General features: G+C 35.8%; 1 protein-coding gene across 2 annotated transcripts in view; it reads left to right on the forward strand.

Annotated features, from left to right (window-relative positions):
- The window catches only part of chst8 (carbohydrate (N-acetylgalactosamine 4-0) sulfotransferase 8), a 180,724-nt gene that overhangs the window by 28,037 nt on the left and 130,467 nt on the right, over nucleotides 1–22,220 (forward strand). For both annotated transcript variants that reach the window (XM_008405530.3, XM_081605386.1), the window contains exon 2: nucleotides 8,568–8,761. In XM_008405530.3, the coding sequence (XP_008403752.2) occupies nucleotides 8,568–8,761 (194 nt within the window). The remainder of the gene's footprint in view (nucleotides 1–8,567; nucleotides 8,762–22,220) is intronic.

Raw genomic sequence — 22,220 nt, forward strand, 5'->3', positions numbered from 1 at the left:
GACATTTTCAGGGACGTTATTTTCCTCTGTGATTCATTTGGTATCCTGATTAGAATTGTACTTCAATTTAATGCTTAAAAAATACACTAGACCAAAGAACGTAGGAGAATGATTACTTTATTTATTCCCCAGAATGAGATGATGTTGTTATGGTATTAATATTTTTTCCAAAAGAAAATATGAGGTCCAATAAAAAATGGCATTTCATAATGCAGACGTTCCTTCTGCTGAGACAGTATATTGTTTATAAGCCTGGAGAAGGGACCAGAAGAACTAATTTACCTGTAATATTATTATTATTATTATTACTGTGTTTTCATGACGAAATATCTCGTCAGAAAGACAACAAAAATATATTGAAACTTGTTGGTGAGAATCTAGCAGTGGGAATATGAAAATCAATCAGTTCAGGTGTTATAAGTGATTATATACATTGTAAATTCAAGTAGCAGAAGGTGTATTAGCAGGAGTTTATTTTTAGCTGGATCTGATATGCCTGTTGAGATTGAAAGGAATGACTGTTTGCATTTTAGATATGCCACATGACTGTTAGATCTAACCATTCACCTTATCTTAACAAGGGCCAGCGATTATTTCCTTGTAAATAAAAGCTACAATTATAATGTAAATGCATGACTGCTAAAACCAACAAAGATTTTTCAGAGATGAAATAAAACATTTTTTGTAATAATCTGAAGGTGATTTTGTAAAACAAAGACAGATGGAGGTGTATTGTCTGACTTGGCTCACAAGTGACTGGTTGAACAAAGGGTAAACTACTTTTTTATGGAAAACAAAAAGACCTGCTGCAATTTGAAACACTATATTGACCAGAAATGCTGTATGCAGATAAAAATTCAGATTTTTTTATTTTTTATTATTGGCTTAATTAATAAATTTTAAATCAAAGGATCTTAAACATGGCTTTCTAATAATGCATCAGAGAAGATAGTGCAGTTGTAAAAATGTATGGTTTCATATTTTATTTTTATGTTTTAGAATAAAATGATAAAATGGTAGCAGTTTTATTGATCAGCTTTAGTATACACTCTGAAAATATATGGAAGATATCAAATTTAGTGTCATCCTGGGATTATTATTATTCGTTCACTAAATAAATACTTAGACAATCCCCTTGCAGACATAGACTGCAATTTTCTTAGTAACTGTAGAGAATTATCGGACGGTTTTATGTTGCTGTTTGTGAAAGACCCAAGTGCAGACAGTGACTGTGGCAGAACAGAGTTTGCTACAGTCACTGTGGAAACCTTACAGGGGAATCGTATGAAGAGCAGGTCAGGGAGTTCAGACAGAATAACAGAGGAATCCAGCAAGAAACATCATATGAGCTTAATCATATGGTGTTCATTGAGTTCTTTGTAAGTCAGCAACTTTTTGACTATACTTCATTTCCACCTCCCCAAATCACTGCAGGTTTTAGCATCAGGAAGTACTGGAGGGTTGGTCTGAGCAGCCGCGCCCACTGGGCCTGAAGCTGTGCCTGCAGGTAGAGATGTGGAACGCAGATCGGTGATTCATGTTTGTCAGACAACACAAACGAGCCAAACTGGGTGTGGTGCTTGGAGCTCATCTTGGGTGTTCGACATCAGCGTAACAATACTGCGAGCAACCAAGAGCTCCGCACAGCAAGAAATCACACCAGCTAGCCTGTCACCCTCACAGCCGGTGGCGAGAGGAGAGGAGCAGCTAACGATGGAGGAGAGAGGCTAACAAAGCAAACTGGAAGGGGGCAGAGGCTGGTTTGATGATTTGATTAAGAAATTGGATGAAGATGGCATTGAAGGTAATGCAGAAAGATATGGAAGAACTAAAGGACGCCATGAATATGATGTCTGGTGAGTTGGCGACACTGACAAAGCAACAGTCAATTATAACAGACTTGCTAACTGAGATCAAGCAGCTAAAAATGCAAACTGCGGAACAAGCAAAGAAAATTGACTTTTTGGAAAACAGAGTAGCAGACCTAGAACAATACTCTCGAATAAACGATGTCTTGATAACAGGACTGGAAATAAGATCAAGCTACTCCCAAGCTGTGAGAGGAAGTAGGTCTGACACTAACTCTGAACATGAAGCTACAACTGAGGAGCAGGTCATTGCATTCCTGCAAAGTAAAGACATTGACGTTGAAAAGGACAACATTGAAGTTTGTCATACTCTACCAGTTAAAAACCAAAGAGGAAAGAAAGTACCATTACCAATAGTTATTCGGTTCACTAATAGAAAACATAAGATTGATCTGCTTAAACAGGGAAAAAATTTGAAAGGTACAAGTGTCTATATAAATGAACATCTCACAAAAAAGAATGCAGAAATTGCAAAAAAAAAAAGCCAGAACATTAAAGAAACAAAATAAAATTCAGGCTACATGGACGATGAATTGTAAAGTTTACATTAAAACAAAGGATGCTCCTGAAAAGGCCAGAGGTCTATGGATTAGATCCTTAGAGCAACTGGACAAGTAAATAGTGGATAAATACAGGATGCACAACAAACAGTGACATGATTTACATTAATATCATGGGTTTATTAAATTCTTTCAAATTTTATTTTTTATATTTAAATACAACAAACAGCACAAATGTATGACTATGACATTTCAGAACCTAAGCTGTATGATGCAAACCTGATAGTTGTAGATCCTTTTCCAATTATTGAGTGTGAATATTATAATGAAGAGCAATTTAATAATAGTAAAATGATAGATGCAGGCTTCTCTGTAATTCACCTAAATAGTAGAAGTATGAACTCAAATTTCTCAAAAATAACTGATTTTCTAAAACTGTTGAATGGACAATTCAGTATAATAGCAGTTTCAGAGACTTGGTTGAATGATGAAAATAAAAAAATTTTACACATTAATGGATATGAATTACACTGTGTGAATAGAAGTAGTAAAAGAGGTAGGGGTGTTGCTTTGCTTGTTGATATTGAAATAAAGAGTAAAATAATGGACACTATGTCAATAACTGTTGATGGTGTTATGGAGATAATTACTATTGAGGTGTTGAATGAGAAATCTAGAAATATGGTGGTGAGCTGTGTGTATCGAACACCAGGATCTAACATAGAACAATTTACTGATAAATTAACAGAGCTCATACAAATGAGTAAAAATAAAACATTATTCTTGTGTGGAGATTTCAATATAGACTTGGGAACCCAAACTGATTCAAATAGTATGTTTGTTGATACAATGTGTAGTTTGGGTTTCTTCCCATTAATATCAAAACCAACAAGAATCACGACACACTCTGCCACAATAATTGACAATATATTTACTAATATAAAAAATGGAGAGGTGCTGAGTGGACTCTTCACAATTGATATAAGTGACCATTTACCAGTTTTTGCCATTTACAAAAATCACCAGAACAGTATTACTGTAGCTGCGCCAACAAAGAAAGTGTTTAATACATCAAAAAAAAATTTGGATAAATTGAAAGCTGATTTGTGCAAACAAAATTGGAACAGTGTATATGTGGATGATGTCAATAGAGCATATGATGAGTTTATGAATATTTTGGGAGTTTTGTATAAAAAACATTGCAAGAAAACAAATTTTGTTAAGAAAGATGCTGTTGACAAGCCATGGATGACAAAAGGGTTGAGAAATGCTTGTAAAAAAAAGAATAATTTGTATTCATCCTTTTTGATGTTAAAAACAAAAGAAGCAGAGGACAGATATAAGAAATACAAAAACAAATTGACATGGATTATAAGAAAACATAAAAAAGAATATTATAGTGACCTATTAACCAAAAGAAATGGTGACACAAAAGCTACATGGGCAGTCATAAACAGTGTTTTTGCAAAGCATAAAATAAAATCTGGTACTTCAAATCACTTTTTAAAAGACAATACAGAAATTTATGATCGTAATGAAATAGCAAACGAATTTAATCATTATTACGTAAATGTTGGTACAACACTTGCTGTTCAGATACTAAAAGATGATAGCGATGTTACTCAAACAATTGGGGATTGTTTAAACAGCATCTTTCTTAGAAAAACGGATGAGGAAGAAATAATGAGTATTGTAAAGAAAATTGTGGGTAAAAAATCAAAAGATTGGGTAGACATGGACATGACCTTTGTGAAGGAAATCATGTCTTATGTAATTAAACCATTTACCTATATCTGTAATTTGTCATTTTCATCAGGAAAATTTCCAGACACTATGAAAATAGCAAAGGTAATTCCTATTTATAAAAATGGTGAAAAATGTTTGTTTAGTAATTACAGACCGATATCGTTGTTACCACAGTTCTCAAAAATTTTAGAGAAGTTATTTGTAATTAGATTAGATACATTTATTGACAAAAATAAAATCTTAAGTAGCAGTCAATATGGATTTAGAACCAATAACTCGACATCAATGGCTCTTATGGAACTGATAGAACAAATAACAAATGCTATTGATCAAAAACAATATTCCGCTAGTATTTACGTTGATCTAAAGAAAGCATTCGACACGATTGACCATAGCATTTTACTAAAAAAACTTATTAAATACGGGATTAGAGGGCCAGCTTTACAGTGGATCTCGAGTTACTTGGAAAAAAGAAAACAGTTTGTACAAGTACATGATACTAGATCTGAATTTTGTGAAATTACATGTGGAGTTCCACAGGGTTCAGTACTTGGACCAAAGTTGTTCATCCTATATGTTAATGACTTGGTTACTGTGTCAGGGTTTTTCAAATGTGTTTTATTTGCGGATGACACCACTTTTTTTTGTCAAGGTCAAGATATAGAATGGATGTTAGAAAAAATGCAAACAGAATTTATACAAATACAAAATTGGTTCAAACTTAATAAATTATCCTTAAATTTGGATAAAACAAATTATATGTTATTTACAAGGAGACAAAGAACTGTTAATATTCCATTTAAAGTTGATGGTGTAGAGATTTGTAGAGTTAGTGAGGTGAAGTTCTTGGGTGTGATTATTGATGAGGGATTAACATGGAAATCCCATTTGAATTATTTAAGAACAAAAATAGCCAAATCAATTGCATTGCTTTACAAAGTAAGGGATTTTCTGAATGATCATGCAATGTATATGTTGTATAATGTCCTAATTGTTCCACACTTGGTCTATTGTGTTGAGCTATGGGGAAAGGCATGTAATACCAGTACAAAATCTGTTTTTGTTTTGCAAAAAAGGGCTATAAGAGTTATCACCCGAAAACATGGCAAATATCCATCCCACATATTGTTTTGTAAATTGAGGTTATTGAAATTCTATGATTTAGTTGATTATAATATTTTGTTAGTTATGTATAAGGCACACCGAAATATATTACCCTCAAACATTCAAAAACTCTTTGCAAAGAGAGAGAGCTGTTATAATCTTAAGGGGATACAGATTTTTAAGAAACCCAAATTCAGAACCAGTATGAAAGAACGATGTACCTCTATTCAAGGAGTCAAGTTGTGGAACGACCTACAAAATGATGTTAAAAATGCCAAATCATTGTACATGTTTAAGAGATTGTTAAAGACTGGATTTTTAAAGAAGTATGACATAGCGAGCTCATATTAACGTTGTTATATTGAGATAGACGACTGACTTTGTTTTTTTTTTGTTTTTTTTGTTGTTGCAGAAGATAACCATTTTTTTCCCCCTTGTTTTGATTCAGAGTTGAGAAAAAAGGGGCAGATATTATAAGATTTTTTTCTTCTTTCTGCTGCCTTTCATTTCATTTTGTTTTAAAATTTGAAATACATATGGATTGAGATGTATTTTTTTAGTATATCAAAACATGTGTTAGATTGTTTTTTTTTGTACTAAATGAAATGAATGAATAAAAAAAAAAATACAGAGGCAGAGGTGGAAAATGACAAACCAAATGAGCTTATCAGAAGAAATGTGGAATAGATGTGACATAATGAAAGCAGAGAAACTGAGGAAGGGAGACTAATTAACATAAAGCAGCTGAACAAAGACTCAAAATATACTACAAACCCCAGGAGAAGACTTGGATCTAACAGGAATAAATCCAAATGCACAAATAACATTACAGAAGAATAAAGTAGAAAACTAAATATACAAAGAAATGGAACTAATATTTCAACACCTTGCTGACGATGTCAGACACAGAGAGACTGAACATGGCAAGACTTATGGAACATAAATGAGCAACAACAAGTGAGGGGAAACCCAGACGCAAATGAAAACACAAAAACCCAAACACCCAAGGATCATAAACAAACACACCTTATACTCTACAGTGTGATCAGGCATCTACTTGATTTGGTGTTCTGAGAAAAAATGTGAAATATGTTTCATCTGTACGATTTTCTCCCACAATTTTCACAGGTTAAATCCAGATACATAATCTTACGTGTGAAACACTTGTTGCTACGCCATATAATTTGTATTTGTGAAACATTAGAAAACATTTCACATGTGGTAAAATGCTTAGCAACAAAATAGAACTTCCACATGTTTCACATTATACCTTACCCACAACTCCCACCTTATCTACTGTATAGTGTTTTTCCCCCACTCTACAACATATAGTTTTCACAAATGGAAGCGCATATGGAAAAAATGTATGTTCCTTAAGGTTTCTATTGCAATCATGTTTTATTAGTTTTAACATCAAGACGTGTTTTATTTCTTGAAAAGTTCAAGGTGAGTCTCGTAAACCCAGATTTAATGAACCAGTGCAGTGTTGTAATACCTTGAGCTACAAGCTCTCAAGCAACGCTGATGGGTTGAGTTTTTGTTTTGAACTTTGTTGGAGCTACTTCCAATTTGTTTGGGTCATTATGGTTGAGCTGAAACTCTTGTGTAGTTGTCATGGTGAGAAGAAAAGCCAAACTAAATAAAGAAAGCCCTACATTTCTCTCTTTTCTTTAATTCAACAATTTCAGTTCTTGACAGCCATGCCTGACTACAGAGAAATCCATTTTTGCTGTTTTTTCGTTACCCAATGCTGGTTGTGCATTTGCTCACAGTTTTCTTACAGACTGACTTCATTATTCATACTTATTATTCATATAGAAATTATTATTCATATAGAAATGCAGTGTTGACAGTAAAAAGCAAGTGAAATCCCTGCCAGCATATGGGACCCACCCATATGGGTGGGTCCCATATGGGTTTGTCTGCAGGTTCCACGGTGGCCCCACCATGGGTTTGCCTATGTAGGGCCACAGCCTATGTGGGCCCTACATGGGCCCTAAATGGACAAACCCATGTGGGCCCACAACCATGTAGGGCCCATGTGGGCTGTGGCCCTAAATGGACAAACCCATGTGGGCTCACCACCATGTAGGGCCCATGTGGGCTGTGGCCCTACACGGGCAAACCCATGTGGGGCCACCATGGAACTCGCGGACAAACCTATATGTGACCCATCTGGTCTGCCCTCCTTTTCCCCACATGGGACCCACCTAGGCATGCTGGCAGGGATAGGTTGTAGAGTTACCTACAAATTGGAAATCTATAACTACTTTAATCCCTCACACTTTCACGTGTGAGAACAAAAAAAAGTGTGACTTTCTGAAATAATTGTACTGTGACTCTTTCTGAGAGCTTCAAATTTGTCTGTATGTATTGTGCAGCGTGACTGTTGATCCAGCTAAATTCATTTCGGGAAAAAAACTAAGCTGTTGTTTCTGGCGTTTGTTCTGCTAGGTTTCCTTGTAGGAAACCTTTTAACCAATTTGAATATAAAAACGACATTGAGTGCATTGTTTAATTGAAACTATGTGACTGAATCAAATTGTTTTTTTCTTGCAAAGTTTTTTTTTTTGTGACATGTCTTTTTAACTGTCTCTAAATCAATAAACTGAACTGAAATCTGTGGATCTTGAAGATGTAATTTCAGGGTTTGAAATGTAAAAAAGTGAAACTGTTAGAAAAGATTTCAAAACATTTTCCAAATTTGATTTGACATTTATTTTGTACAACACGACAGAAAAACAGACAAATAAGTTTAACATCAAGAACTGCAAAACCCTGGTTGCATTTAGTTGTTTTCACACCTGAAAGCAAATATGTTGAATCTTATCAACCTTAGAAGTCTTAGTAGAATTTTCTTGAACTCTGCTCCTTTTCATCGTTTAGACAAAGCCATGGTTTGCACAGAGGGGTCAAAGCATGGAATTGGTATGATTGTATAATGTACAATAAGAAAATAAATTAACCAATTATTAATTGCTTCATTTCTTCTAAATATAGTCACTAGTAATTAGAGAAAAAAAAAAAGAAGAAGAAAAACTCGATGTTCCCTAACTGAAGGGGACACCAGCTGGGTCAGTGATAGAGCTCATATTCAGAGGCTACAATCCTCAGTGCAGTTATTATGGATCATGTTTTAATGAAATCCCGACAAATTACCATAACATTTGTGTTTGCAATGTGAAAAACTACAAGAACATTGTATAAGCTGAAAAAAATCTGTTTATCAGATTTAAGTTAGTCTGTGTTGCTATGCCTGCTGCTATATTTTGCATTGTTATAAAGATGGATTAGACTGAAAACAATCTAAAAGCAGTCATCATTTCTCTCTTTTTTAATATTTCCCCAGAACCTATTATATACGCACCATACTGTGCTGCATTATGGTGTGGATGAAGTTAAGGATGGAGATGGATTCCCTTTGCATACGACTACGAAGAATGCCCCGTGGCTTTTGGTTCATCCTGCTGCTTGGCGTTGGAGGTGCACTTCTCTTCCTTCACGAAGAGATCTTGTCAGAGATGTTCCTACAGCAAGGCCCTGGTTAGTCTCTACTTTTTTTTTTTTTTGCTAAAGTTTGATAAAAATGATTGTAGAAGAATACTCACAATCAGTCTTGTGAGTGCTTATCCTCACCTGGATGCGATTTTCTAATAAAGTTAGATTAAACTGATAAACTTTCCAAATAGAAACTAGTCTGTTGAAAAAAGCTTATAAAGCTGAGCCTGAAATGTATACTTTATTTCAATTACACAGATGTTGCCTTGCATAACTTTTAATATGTGTGTAGGTTTGGGTATGCAGACACTTAGAAATGCACATAATGCCTATTCAACAAGGCTTATTCAAGTGCAAGAGAGGAAAATATGGCAGGATGTTCTGATCTCAGAGCCTTATAATCCATCATAACTAATCTGTTGTGTTGTCTCCTACAAATTTACAACTCGGAAACACTCATATCCTTTATTGGCTCATGTTGATAGTTTACATCCTGCTCATCTTAAAGATCTCCGTGGTGTCCAGTGCTCCTGTTTTTTAGTGGGAAAGGATGCATAAAGCAGACAAGAAAAAGCATAACAGCTTTCAGAACTGGTTTTAGGCCTATTTGTAAATTTTTAGAACAAAAAATTTTATTTAGGATTTTTATAGCTATAGAAATTGATTGGTATGTTTGAAATTATTAACAAAACCTGAAGGCAAAATCTTCTGGAACTTGGGTGTATTTCCACAGCTGGATCCTTTTCCAAAAAACCAGGGTAATCTTCTGGTTACAGGGCCGAGCTGTTGTTTTTAGTATGAATCTACCCCACACAGCAGCCTTGATAGCGAGGTAGTGCGTAATTTTTGATAGACCCTGTACTATAGGTGGAGTTTTGTTTTTGTTAGATTAAGTATTCACCTCATTTTGTTTCAGACAAATCCCAATTTAAACTTCTGCACAGTTCATGTTTTGTATTAACTTTTAATTATAAAAGAGGAGTAATTGGTGTTGGCTTGCAAACAAAACAAATCTATCATGTTTAACCTTTAGATTCAAATACCTTCACAAGATCAGCTAACAATTTTGGGAGTAAATAGAGTGAGTCGAAATACAGCTTCAACAAGGCTTATACTGTCAAATTATATCTGAATAAGAAGTGTAGTGAACACTAACAGCATTAGGATCCAAAAGGTTACCCTGTAAATATTTTAAAAACATCATAGACTTTTTTTTTATAGATACAACATGTGCCAGTGATTTTACTTGAGTTTATAAAACATAGAAAACTAACTCAAAATATATGAAACTTTTTTTTCTAAAGGCATCACAAGTTTGGGTAGCAGGTTTGAGAAAATATATGTACTTAAAATAAAACTGTTTAATCAGAACGAATGTGGGAAGAATAATGACATTAATCACCGCATTAGCTGACTTAATTCTGGACATCAGGGATGTTAGGAAGATTTATAAAAACTGTCTCACATGAAATGTGTCTTTTTCTATTTAAAGTTATTTCCAGATTTAATTTCTAAATGGGGAAAACTTCATCCTAAAATTGTGACACGGCCTGACCCTGTTTGACTCCTAGCACTAAAGAGATTGGGGCTTTAAGCAGCCATAATGGATGTGTAAAACTAAGCTGGTTCATGTCTTAGAAAAAAGATCCGCTATGAGCTTATGCACATCTTTGGCTTTGCAACAACACTTTCAACTAAATGAAATAAAGCATTATTTCTGTGCCTCTTCTCTCGTGTCTACTTTAATACTTAAACCCTTTATGAAAAACAATCCCTTTTACCTAAAATTACACAGAAATTAGATTCAATTATGGAATCTGCGAGCTTTACTGAATTTAAATGTTGTAAAGGAACAGCTGACAGACATCAAACTGTTTTTCCTGGAGATAAAATCCTCACCAGCAGAAAACCAGCAATCCTCTGAATATCTACAATATCATGTGTCAAGAGCACTGTGAATCATTACAAAGAGGAGCAGTGTCACACTCCACGGCAACAAGAGCCACTTATCCAGAGTGCAATCTCCCCAACCCTTTAATATTCACTCGATCAGCGCAAGCTTTCAGGTCCAATTTTGCCTCCCCCCCCAACCCAAAAGTGGATCTATTACAAGAACACAAACATAGTAAAAACCCCAAAACACACACCAGGCACCCTGCAAGACAAATTACTATTATGTAAGAAACTAAAAGAGGTGACAACTTTGATATAATAACAAATAGTTGGTTGGAGGAAACATACCATTATTAGATCAAGTAGATATGCATTTTGTTTTCTCTGTGCTGTTTGAATAATAAAACATCAGGAAGGTAAGCTTCAGTTTATAATTTTGGTCAGAATTGAAGTGATGGAAAATGACTCATTAATATGGAAGTGTGGATTAGAGCTCTGCAGATGCAAACCAAAGTTCAGATCTGGATCCAAGGACTTACTACTAAGTTAAATAAAGTATTTGAGGGATTTTAACTACCTAAATCTAAAATTAGATCACTGAAACACTTATTGATTGACAATAAGCATTTTCTTCTGTTTAAAACAGAATCATCCCAATCTCTCATCCCAGGCAAACCCCCAATTTTACCAGCAAACTCAAAGTAAAGGCAGAAAACTAATTCAATTCAGCTCAAAAATACTTTATTAATCCCAAAGGGAAATTAAACATTGTTGTAACTCATTATATGTGTCACAAGCAGTGTGCAAGAGTTGTTATAGATGGTGATGGCTGGGGGCAGGAAGGGTCTCCTGTAACTGTCTACATTACAGTTAGAGGTTTTGAAGAAACTTCTAAATGAAGATAGTATATTTTTCATGACAGCCGGATGAAGGGACTGTTTAGGGTTGTCCATAATTTTCTTCATTTTATAAAGAATTCTTCTTTGCACAATTATCTTCATAGGTTCCGGAGCAATCCCAAAACATAAGCAGCCTTCTTTATCAGCAGTCCCAAAACATAACCAGACTTGTTTATCAGCTTGTTGAGCCTTTTAAGTCACTGAATCCTATGCTACAGGTTAGGCTAAAACTAACCTGTATTTAATTTACAGCCCAAATAACAGATTGAAGTATGTCAAGCAGTAACTCAGTACTACTGTAATGCAGGCATGAGTAAAACATTGGTGGAGGAAAATTCAAAGCAAAGCTCTGTGTTGCATTGGGATTCAGAGATTCACTCTCTGAACTCATGAAAGACTGAGGCACAGATGCTTGATACTGGAAACACCAAGCCAAGTTCATCCTAATATACTGAAGACCCATCCTAATACACTGAAGACCCACTGAGTATCTGCAATATATCTGCAAAAATATAAAAATGTAATTTCTTGCATAAAACCAAAGTGGACGCAGGAAGCTGAAATGATGAGCTGAAAAACTGGAGGTGATTATTATGAAATGATCTAAACTATTTAAGTAGTAGTAGCATTTTATTCATAACCTGCTCAAAAAGATTATATCTAATCACAAGATAAGTATATTCCTGGAAAGGGGTCAACCCTTTAAAAAAGACTTGCCACACAACCATGCACAGTATGCATACCTAAGACACACCAGTTAAACTAAAATTCATGATTTTTGGACGTATGCAGCCAGAGTACCCCCTGCACATGCAGCGCTAATGCTTGGACTCTAACCCAGGACCTTCTTAGCGAAAGGCTAAAAGGCAGCGCTATCAGCTGTACCACTGTGCAGACAAAACCTACATTAAACTTAAATCTAAAGTAATTATGATTAAATCGCGAAAAAAAGGCTGTGAAATTATTCTTTGGACGCAAATTACTTATTTTTTGTCATTTGACTGCTAGCTAATTTTTTTCAAAGGTATATTATCAGTTTTTAATGAGATTTGCTGGCTAAGCACATCCTTTTGTTTCTACTACTTCACTCCTACTTTAATATTAAAGTAAGAGTTTCACTTTCCTAAATCATGCATGAGGGACTGTGTGCTGTATAAAGAAGGCATTGGCAACACTGCCTTCACAGCCTCACTCTCTGAAGCACAATGAGCAAGCAGTATCTTGCCTTAAGCTGTGGGGCTTCACCCTTGCAGAAGCTCATATCTAATAGAGCTGAGTCTTAATACATTGGGTGTCAGCTTTTATCTGCCTTCCGTTCTTTCTCTAGCTCTTTATTTGGTTTGTTTCTGAGAGTCTTGTATCCCTTGCATTAGATGGCCTGTATTATTGTAGTTGGAAAAACTGCTCTTTAAAAGCCACGAGCCCTGTTCTTTGTTCAATAATTGTTTGAGGACAATTGTGGGAACAGCAGCCACTTTCTCACAGAGCGGTTTGGATAAATTTGCACCACTGGGTTTTTTTTTTTTTTCTTTTTTGCATATGGCTTTGGGAATGATGACCAGCTGCTTTAGGGAGTAGAAGCTCGGTATGTTTGTCATCTCACGTGGCCCAGCACAGAACTGTTCACAAAAGGAGGAGAGAAGAAAACGTGCGCTTAGTAGAAAGAAAATTCTTTCTGCATATATTTACTTTAAATTTACTTGAATTATATCTAACGGCTCATCCACAGCACTTGCTTCCAACACACCTTTGAGGTGTATTATCTGTATCACCAGTGACATGCTGTCAGAAAGCCAATTTGACAGTAGAAGATGATGTACAGCACAGAAGGTGCAATCAGTGCCAGTATCAATAAAACAGAAACCACTAAGATTTGACTCACTTTGTAAATACTCTAGTAATCCATTGATAAATATTATCCAGAAACAAACAATGCTGCTAGAATGACTCATTTCCAGATTATTCAATCTAGCTGAATGTTGGCTCAAAATACACCATTGCTGATGACATAGAGTCATTGGAAATGTTCTATTTATTCATGTTTACAATACTGTAATCTAAAACTGCAGACAGCCTTCTTAGTATTATTTGAGAACATTGTTTAGATATTTTTTAAATGTCACATTTACAGATTATTAAATTAGATTATTAAAATAGGTCTGCATGATGTTAGGAAGACATACAATTATGAAGACTAAAGAACATAAGAACATAATTTGTTTGCCATAACCCTTAATAGCTAAAAATAGAACAAGGATATATATATATATATATATATATATATATATATATATATATATATATATATATATATATATATATCCCTTGCACTTAACTTAAATGTTAAAGTGTTGTTCACTTTAACATTTAAGTGAACACTGAAGTGTTCCCTTTATTTTTTTGAGCAGTATATATATATATATATGTGTGGTACTATAGTGTGGTAACCACACACTATAGTACCACATTATAGTAGTTACCACTACTACTATAGTGTGGTTACCACACTATAGTAGTAGTGTGGTTACTACTATAATTAGAGATCTGCTTTGTGCACATATGTTTTCCATATATAGTATTATTAACATGCAGAACTGTTCAGAAGTGAATAGTACTGACGCATTTCAGGAAACAACAGCAGAATTTTTATCTGCTTCTTTTTCACTCAGCTTGTTGTGTTATAATAACAAAATAAAACATCAAATTGTTTATTTGTACTTCTGGATATGTCAAAGGATGTAGTAGTGGAGAACGTAAACAAAAGCAGGAGGCACAACCGGAATCATGTCAATAAGTTTATTTGGAGATTTCCTTTTGATTTTCTCTTATGAAACCAAAAATTGTTGCTTGTATTCACTCAAAAGTGACAGCCAAATCAGCTTCTGAAATACCTTCAGGTTTATACAGGAAATGTAGGATTTATTACACACAATCCCTTTTCCTTGTCTCACACTAAAATTTGTATTTTGAAAATCATAGTAGCAAAATCTGCAATAACATTGAGAAGAAGTGTTTGACTGCTTGACTGTTAAACAGTATTTAGAGAAACTTCATAGGCCCGATAAAAATGTAACATGTTTTTATGATATCTCAACATGTGACACATCTAAAACTTGCTCTAGCCTATTTTTCTCTTTGACCTAATAGCTAGAGCCAATGTCTAAAACAGCCTTCTGGTGAGATGTTGTCTTCAATAATTCTTTTCATTTTGTGTTGCACCACATGCCTGATGCCTTTTGTATCTAAAGGGTGGGTTGCTCATAAAGCCTAAGGCTACTTAAACCTTCAGTTGACTAAATGAATATTGTAAAGCAGAATACAGAGCTAAATTAATTATACATACAGGATTTATAAATGATGTTTTCCATGCATTTAAACTCCATTATGGCAGACCTTCAATAAATTGCAAAGAGAACTTAAATGGGTCAGGTCTCTTTGAAATGGAGACTGCATCACCAGACTAATGTTACATCAACATTTTATTATATGCTGAAGACATATAATAATGTAGCATCAGATTTATGTGTCACTTTCCACTCAGCAGAAATGTGAAATTCATATTCTCATAATCGGAGAGAATCAAAAGCATGAATGTGGTTCATGTTTTGTTTTTTAGAGGGATCTGACAGATCATTGATGTTCATTACATTAAACTCATTCAGTGACTTGGAAAAAGTTTTCATACCCCTTGAGCATTTTCGTTTGCCATATTACAAGCACAAACTTTATTCTATTTTATTTGGATTTTATCTATTAATATATTTGCATTTATCGCTACACTGGGCCTTTACAGACAAAAACAGGCATAAACCCTATCAGAATGCCCTCTGCTATCTCCCCACTAACCTCTGCCCACATCAACTGTGCAAGGAACTGGGTTTTATGCATGAAGGAAAAATTTGATCTCTCTGTCAGAGGTCCCGTAATCCCTTAAGCCTTTTCTGTTTGCATCTTCCAATTAAGCTGTCTCTTAATGTAATTAGACTGTGGTGATGGCCTCCGCTGCAACAGGTCACCACTTCACTCAAAAGAAAGTCCACCAGTGTTAGTGGATCTCTGTCGGTTTTATTTTACCTGGGTTTTTTTTCTCCTTTCATTGTGTGGGTAACGCTTCACTAACAAAGGTTGCTTTTGTTGCTCTGGCACAGGTTGTTGTGGTTCTCCCAGAGCACAAAGACTGAAAAGCTGCAGGAAATGATACCTGGTTAAAGAAATCCAATTACATTATTTTGTAAAACTTTAAATGCAATTCTAAACCCGCTGGCACAAAAAAAGCCAGTAAGCAGAGCTTTGCTGTAATTGTTGGGATCATATATATGGCATTTTGTATTTGTAGTGTAACCCAGTCCCAATTACAACAAACTACCATCACACAGTAAGTTTTTTTCCATGTTCACCGAAGGTGGCAGGGAAACATTTTCTATTGACACCATGGTTGCACTGAAAAAGGGGGGAAAAAAAAGAATTCATTGTTATCAGGTGTCTGCATCACTGTCTCCTGAGCTTCCTCCAGACCTAGGTCATGCCAATTGGATATAAAATGGAGCAGCTCAGAGGCAACAGAAAGGTTGTGTGGTTTTCCATTAACATTAATGCTGGGGGTTGTGCCATGGGAGCCCTGCAACCTAATCTGTTTACCCTGCCATCTGATCCTGCCAACAGATTCTGAAACAGATTTTATTTTCCACATTCCAAGTCTGGCTAAGGTCAGGAGGAAAAAAAACCCCAACAATAGTAGGGAGAAGCTCAAAAAGCTTTCAAAAAAAAAAATCAGAATTTTTCCCTCGGAGTAAGATTTTCAGAATGATTGCACAGCTGAATCAACAATTTACATTTACAATCATACTGTTAAAATAAAATCAAAATGTAAATCCAGAAAGTCTGAGATAACCCAAATAATACTTTGGAGGAAGAGAAAAGATGTGGGGGAAAACAAAAGAAACTTTAAGTTAGAAAGAAAAACATATCCTATGATATTTCATAATACGGTCAGCGCTGGAGATGCAGAGCCCCCCTTCCCCCACCTGAGCAGCAGCGCATGGCTTACCCATCCTGCTGGTGGTGCTGGGACTTTCAGGTTGCCCTTTTCCAAAATACCATGCTGGGAAGCTTTCTAAACTCCAAAGGAAATAGAACTTAATGAGTCCAGACACAAGGTGGATCCAACAGTGAGATTGATTAAAAAAAAAAAAAAAACTCTTTGTATGCAGTGATCGCAAATATCACCTTGTGGTGATCTCATTCTTTTCCATTGCCAGCTAAGGCATTTTGTATGACTGGTGGACTCTCTGTGACCTAAGTAGGTTTATATAAGATGGAAGCAGGGATCTGCCTTACAAATAGGGCAAAGCAAAATCTTTAGTTCACATATGACACTGAAGCAGAACTCAATGACTGATCTTCATTGACACAGCTTGAATTCATTCTTTTAAATCTGACCTCCATGTGAAAAATATTTATGTCCAATAGAGAAGACATAAAACACCCCTGAGAAATTCAAAAGGAGAGCATAACTTCACAAAAGTGATTTTTTTTTCTCTCTAAACTCTACAATAGATAGCTAAAGTAATTTGTTTCAGCTTGACTTGCACTGTAAGCAAGCTAGCACTCTTTGTCTCCCTTTTGAACAATCACCTACACAGAAAACAGAAAATAAACCTGCTATGCCTTTTTTGAAACACTAAATGGTTCAATATGTTTTATCTGCAGCTGGCATTTATCAAACAAGACCTAGTAATGCAACGTTTCTGCAATTCTTTTAACCTCATATCATACGCTCCTCTTATCTCCTTCTCATTGTAGCTCCCTCTTCTGGCAGAAGTGCCATAGTCTGCTGAATTAGGTTTTCCTTTCCAATGCATCCTGGTGATGTTTTTTGTGGTGGCAGTGACACATAAACAACACATTTGTTTGAAGGAGGTTAAAAAATATACTTTCAACCACCACTATCAAAGCTAGCATTTGAGGAAAGTTAGAAGTTTGCTGAAATTATTTTAAATTGGCACACCATTTTACTGTAGTGTACAGAGTAAAGAAGCAAATCAATCATTTTTACCAGCCTGAGAGCTTTCCTGAAAGTTGATAGAGATATCATTTATCCGTATGCTTGTCTGCATAGCAAAACTTTGACGGAAGAGCTGATTTCATCAGACAGCAGTGGTGGGTTGCATAAGCTTTGTGATTTTTCTAATGTTATCACAGCACCCGTGTGAGTCTGTTAATATCAAACATAATGTTTCAGTCAGAAATCTTGTGTTTAAAGCTGCTAACAGATCAAAAAACTAATTTCAGGAAAAAAAGTGCTGAAAGTTTTAGCATTGCAGACATCTTCAAGTGGTGTGGGAATACTACAAACTGGAGGAGACACAAAGAGAGAGTGGGAGGAGTGTAAGAGGTTATATAACCACTGCTCTCACCAAGGAAATATCTTGCAGCCTAAAAAGCAAAGGAGTGATAATAAATGCCATTGTTCAAGGTTGCTGAAGTCATTATACTGCCAGTGAAGGAAGGTTTTACAAGAATGCATATAGGGTTACATAATTATATCATATAATATAATCATAGTGTCCGTTAAACACTCTAATATAATATTGCATTTTTAGGCTTTAACATCTTTAAATTTTTTCAGTTTTCTGTGGTTGTAGAACAATAAAATAATTGGTCCTGTAGTTTTCTCTGGCTTTAATTTGTAAATGGATCAGATTTATGCCAAAACCCAATGTTTATTGCTCTCACATTTCTAAAACTTCTCTTATTAACTCCAATACATTAGATGATAACTGACTAGAAGTTAAGAAGTGTTGAGGTGTGTGGAGTTCCCTTCCAGCCACTCTGTCTTCATCAGATTGTGCCTGGATGTCAAAAGAAGTGCAGTGTTGTTCAGGCTTTTGGGCGGAATAGGAAGTTCACCCACACCAATCAACACGATCTTAAACAATTGTAAGACTGATTCGTAAACAACAAAAGCTGTTTATTTGCTGCCCTATTTTGTGAAGGCATATATCCAAAGTTTTTCACATCATTATAAATTGAGATACAGTTAAGTTTGATGTACGATTGACAAGTTGCCGTCATTTTGAAACCACGCCACTCTGCGTAGAATCTGCACAGACCAAATATTCTGCTCCACGCACCTCTGAAAATTGTAACTAAATGAACAGTTCTGCGTGGAAGAACATGGCAATATGTCCTCTTCGTAAAATTTCACGCAGACAAAAAAGTTTAAGGAATTGTTTGTGGAGGATAACTATGAGTTGTTGACATCGTCTCATGGCCCCCAGACACTAATTGTATTTAAAATATATTAGATGTGCTAGAAAAACAAGTCAGATAGTGACTATCGGAGACTGTGGCTGTGTGGGTAAAGTAGTCATCTTACGATCGGAAGATTGTAGGTTCAATTCCAGCTTCCTCCTGCCACGTGTTGATGTTCCCCTGGGCAAGGCACTTGACCCCAAATTGCCTACCGATCGGTGTATAAATGTGAGTGTGAATGGGTGAATGTGACTCTAAGTTCAGTCCATTTACCATTTAGCAATGAACAGCCTCAGTGATTTGTGGACTTCGTGTTTGAAATGTCAGGGTTTTTGAGATTGTTATCTTATCCATCTATCTAGCTGTCTATAAGGTCATAATGTTTTGCTTAATTGTGATAGCTACCTTACATGTAAATCTTTTAGTGTTGAAGACAAATGTTTCGACAATGAAGTAAGAATATTTATTTATCATAGTAATTTTTTTTATTCTAGAGGTAAATTGGTGCATATAATTTTTTTTTATTTTGAAGTACAATATTTGTGACATTTAAATAAGGTTTACTGTACTTCTGAATATAGTAATTAAGAATTTAAAGTTTGAAATTCATTAGCCTACCCAATTAAACATTTTCTCTGGTGGCACCATTTACCAGTTCAGTCCATTTACCATTTTACCATTTACCAATGACATTTGACTTGTTCCAGATAACATCTGTTCTCAAACCTCTTTTGGCAAGTTAGTTTTTGTGCACTAAAGTTTTGTAGAAAAAGAAAAGATTTTTAAAGCCTTTCTCTCTCAGTTCAGATGTATGGACTATTATTGTACAACAACCATACCATTCTCCTCCTCTCTTAGAGTCATGGTTATTGTTCTGAAAGGGATTCCATATGATTGTTCCTGAAGGATAATCCTTGCTTCAGGAGCAGCAATCCATCCCCGCAGACTGAATCCGCTGTCCTCATTATCAAATCAGACTTTAACCCATCCCCTGTCAGCCAGTGAGACACATTGAATGGATATCATTGTGGAAGGCTAAGACTTCCATCACTGTAATCCCTCTACAAAGTATGGACACTCTTAGAGGAAGATGAAAAGAGTGGCCCATTCACCATGTGTGTCATTGCAGAGGGCACAAGGAATGAAGTTACTCGAATCAGTGGCCTGTGCTGCTGATTCCTCAGCCCTCCCTCAGTCAGAAAAGAACAAAAGATTAAGCCCTCCTACTATCCAAGGTGATAACAAGCTGTCAACTTCTAAAATGTAATCTGCTGACTGCTGGAGGAAGTGGTGGTGTCAGTGGAGTGGGCCGCCAGCTGATGGTTATCTCCTGAATGGCATACCATTGATGGAAAGAGCTGTGGCCCTGCTGGCAGATACATAAAAGCCACTTCTGTCTGTGTCCAACAAAGAGGTCTGCATGGGCAAAGGAATCCATACTGAACCAATTTTCAACATATTTATATACACATATCCCCTCTAGACCTCCCATCACTCTCTGATGTGAGCCACAAAGAAAAGCCAATGGAAATGATGAAAGGCATGAATAGCGCCCAATAGACTTGGGATGATAAGGAATTACCCCCTGACAATGCTGACAAGTGATGGGATGCTCCCCTCTGTCAGCATGCCTCTGGAGTCCTTCCATTGTGTCTAAGTCCAGATTGCTAAATGTAAAAGCCATATTGCTGCCAACACTACACCCTAATGCACCCTTCAGTGAATACAAGGCTGTGATATGGGAGCTCTCCTCACGTTGCAGCCAGTAAAGCAATCCAAACTGGACATGGTCCAACCTTCTAACAAGGGTACAGTCAAACAGCTAATTGCCTTCACCTAGATTATCTTTCTGTCTCTCATCAACCTTGTTTTCCCTTTCGCCCACTCTGTTTGCTCCTTCTAAATGCTAAAACTTTAAAGTAGGTTTTAAATTACCCAGAGCTGCTGCAAGATGGATAATAAAGCAGAGGCATCTTAGATCATAGTAATTACTAATACTGACAAGCTTTTATTGACATGTCAAATCTCTGTGTGGGTTGTCTCTTTGATAGGGTAAAGGATGTAATTTTCTTGTTTGTAGAAAAAGCAACTGTAGATAGTTATTTGAAAAAGAAATACTTTGTCAAAAATCATGTCAGTCTGTTTAAAATTGGATTCCTCCATTTAACTGTTTTGATAATGAATATGTACTCCGACTTGTTTTTTGCCATCCAGAGAAAATCACTTTTTAGGCTTTTTTATCTTTGGATACCATGGATCTTATGGTGTGCTTTGGTAGGAAATTCTTTACTGCCAAAAGGTGCTTGAGTGATTGCCAAGATAACAGATTGTCATGGCACCAGATGATAATGGAAATGACAGGTCTTTTTGCAGAAAAACAAGAAAAAAAAACTATATAGTTACACTTTAATTTATGTATTATTTGTGGGATTTATGTATTTGAGCTATACTCTCTTGCAAGTATGCTGATTTAAGGGCTGCAAAATGACTAGAGGTCTGTGGCTCAAGTCTCATAGACTATCTTTGTGTCATAATCAGAGATGAAAGGAACCCCATAAGGGGCAGATAATTTGAGTAAAGGATCTGTTGTTCCCTCTGAATTAGGGTGAATAAAGGACCACCTGTCGGACCAAGGCACATTTCTATTATGCAGATTTACAAATGTGTGCAAATATTTCTTTTACGATATTCTTCTAATACCAAAAAAAATAAAAAATAAAAAAAATTTGCAATTGCGGTGTTTCCATTAAATAAGAAATACAATTAAAAACACGTTAAATAGCCTGTTTACATGAAATTACCATAATCTGATATTGGCTGGAGAGTGCGATGTCTCCCCTTCCAGAAACCGTTGGAGTTTTTTAGACAGCGCAAAGTGTGGCGGAATTACGGTACTGCAAATTTGACTAGATCGTCGGCGGTCCGTTTAGGACTTAAATGTTTAAAGGTTCACAATTTCAAACTACTAATAGTACATCCAAACCTGTTTTCTTGCAGAATTATAATAATAACTATTCAACTGATTCCCATGACTTTATTCTTGATTTTTCAACGACAATGGTATGCATTTATAACCTACAGCAGTTCTGTATAGTAGGCACAGTGCATTGCATGGAACCAATGTGAAAACGTTAATAATTTTATATTTGACTCAAACTTGAAAAAATCTGACTTGTGAACCTGTGATCTGTTCTATGGCACAGTCAGCAGTTATTTCTTTCCCAGTGCAAAGCAGCAAAACATTTCTATAAATACAGATTATTACATGCAGACAAAATACTGGTTGACTGATTTACCTTGCTGAGTCTTCCTATTCTTGACTCACAAGTTAACTTTTTTTGACATGTACAATTGAGGACTAGCATGGACAGCCTGGTGCCTTTGTGGCCCAGAACGTTCACTGATACGCAGTTCCTGCAAACTTTGTCATCCTGTCAGATACTCTGTGATCCATGTCG

This window comes from Poecilia reticulata, chromosome 3 (assembly GCF_904066995.2).
Source record: "Poecilia reticulata chromosome 3, P_reticulata-male-v2, whole genome shotgun sequence".
Taxonomy (NCBI): Eukaryota; Metazoa; Chordata; class Actinopteri; order Cyprinodontiformes; family Poeciliidae; genus Poecilia; species Poecilia reticulata.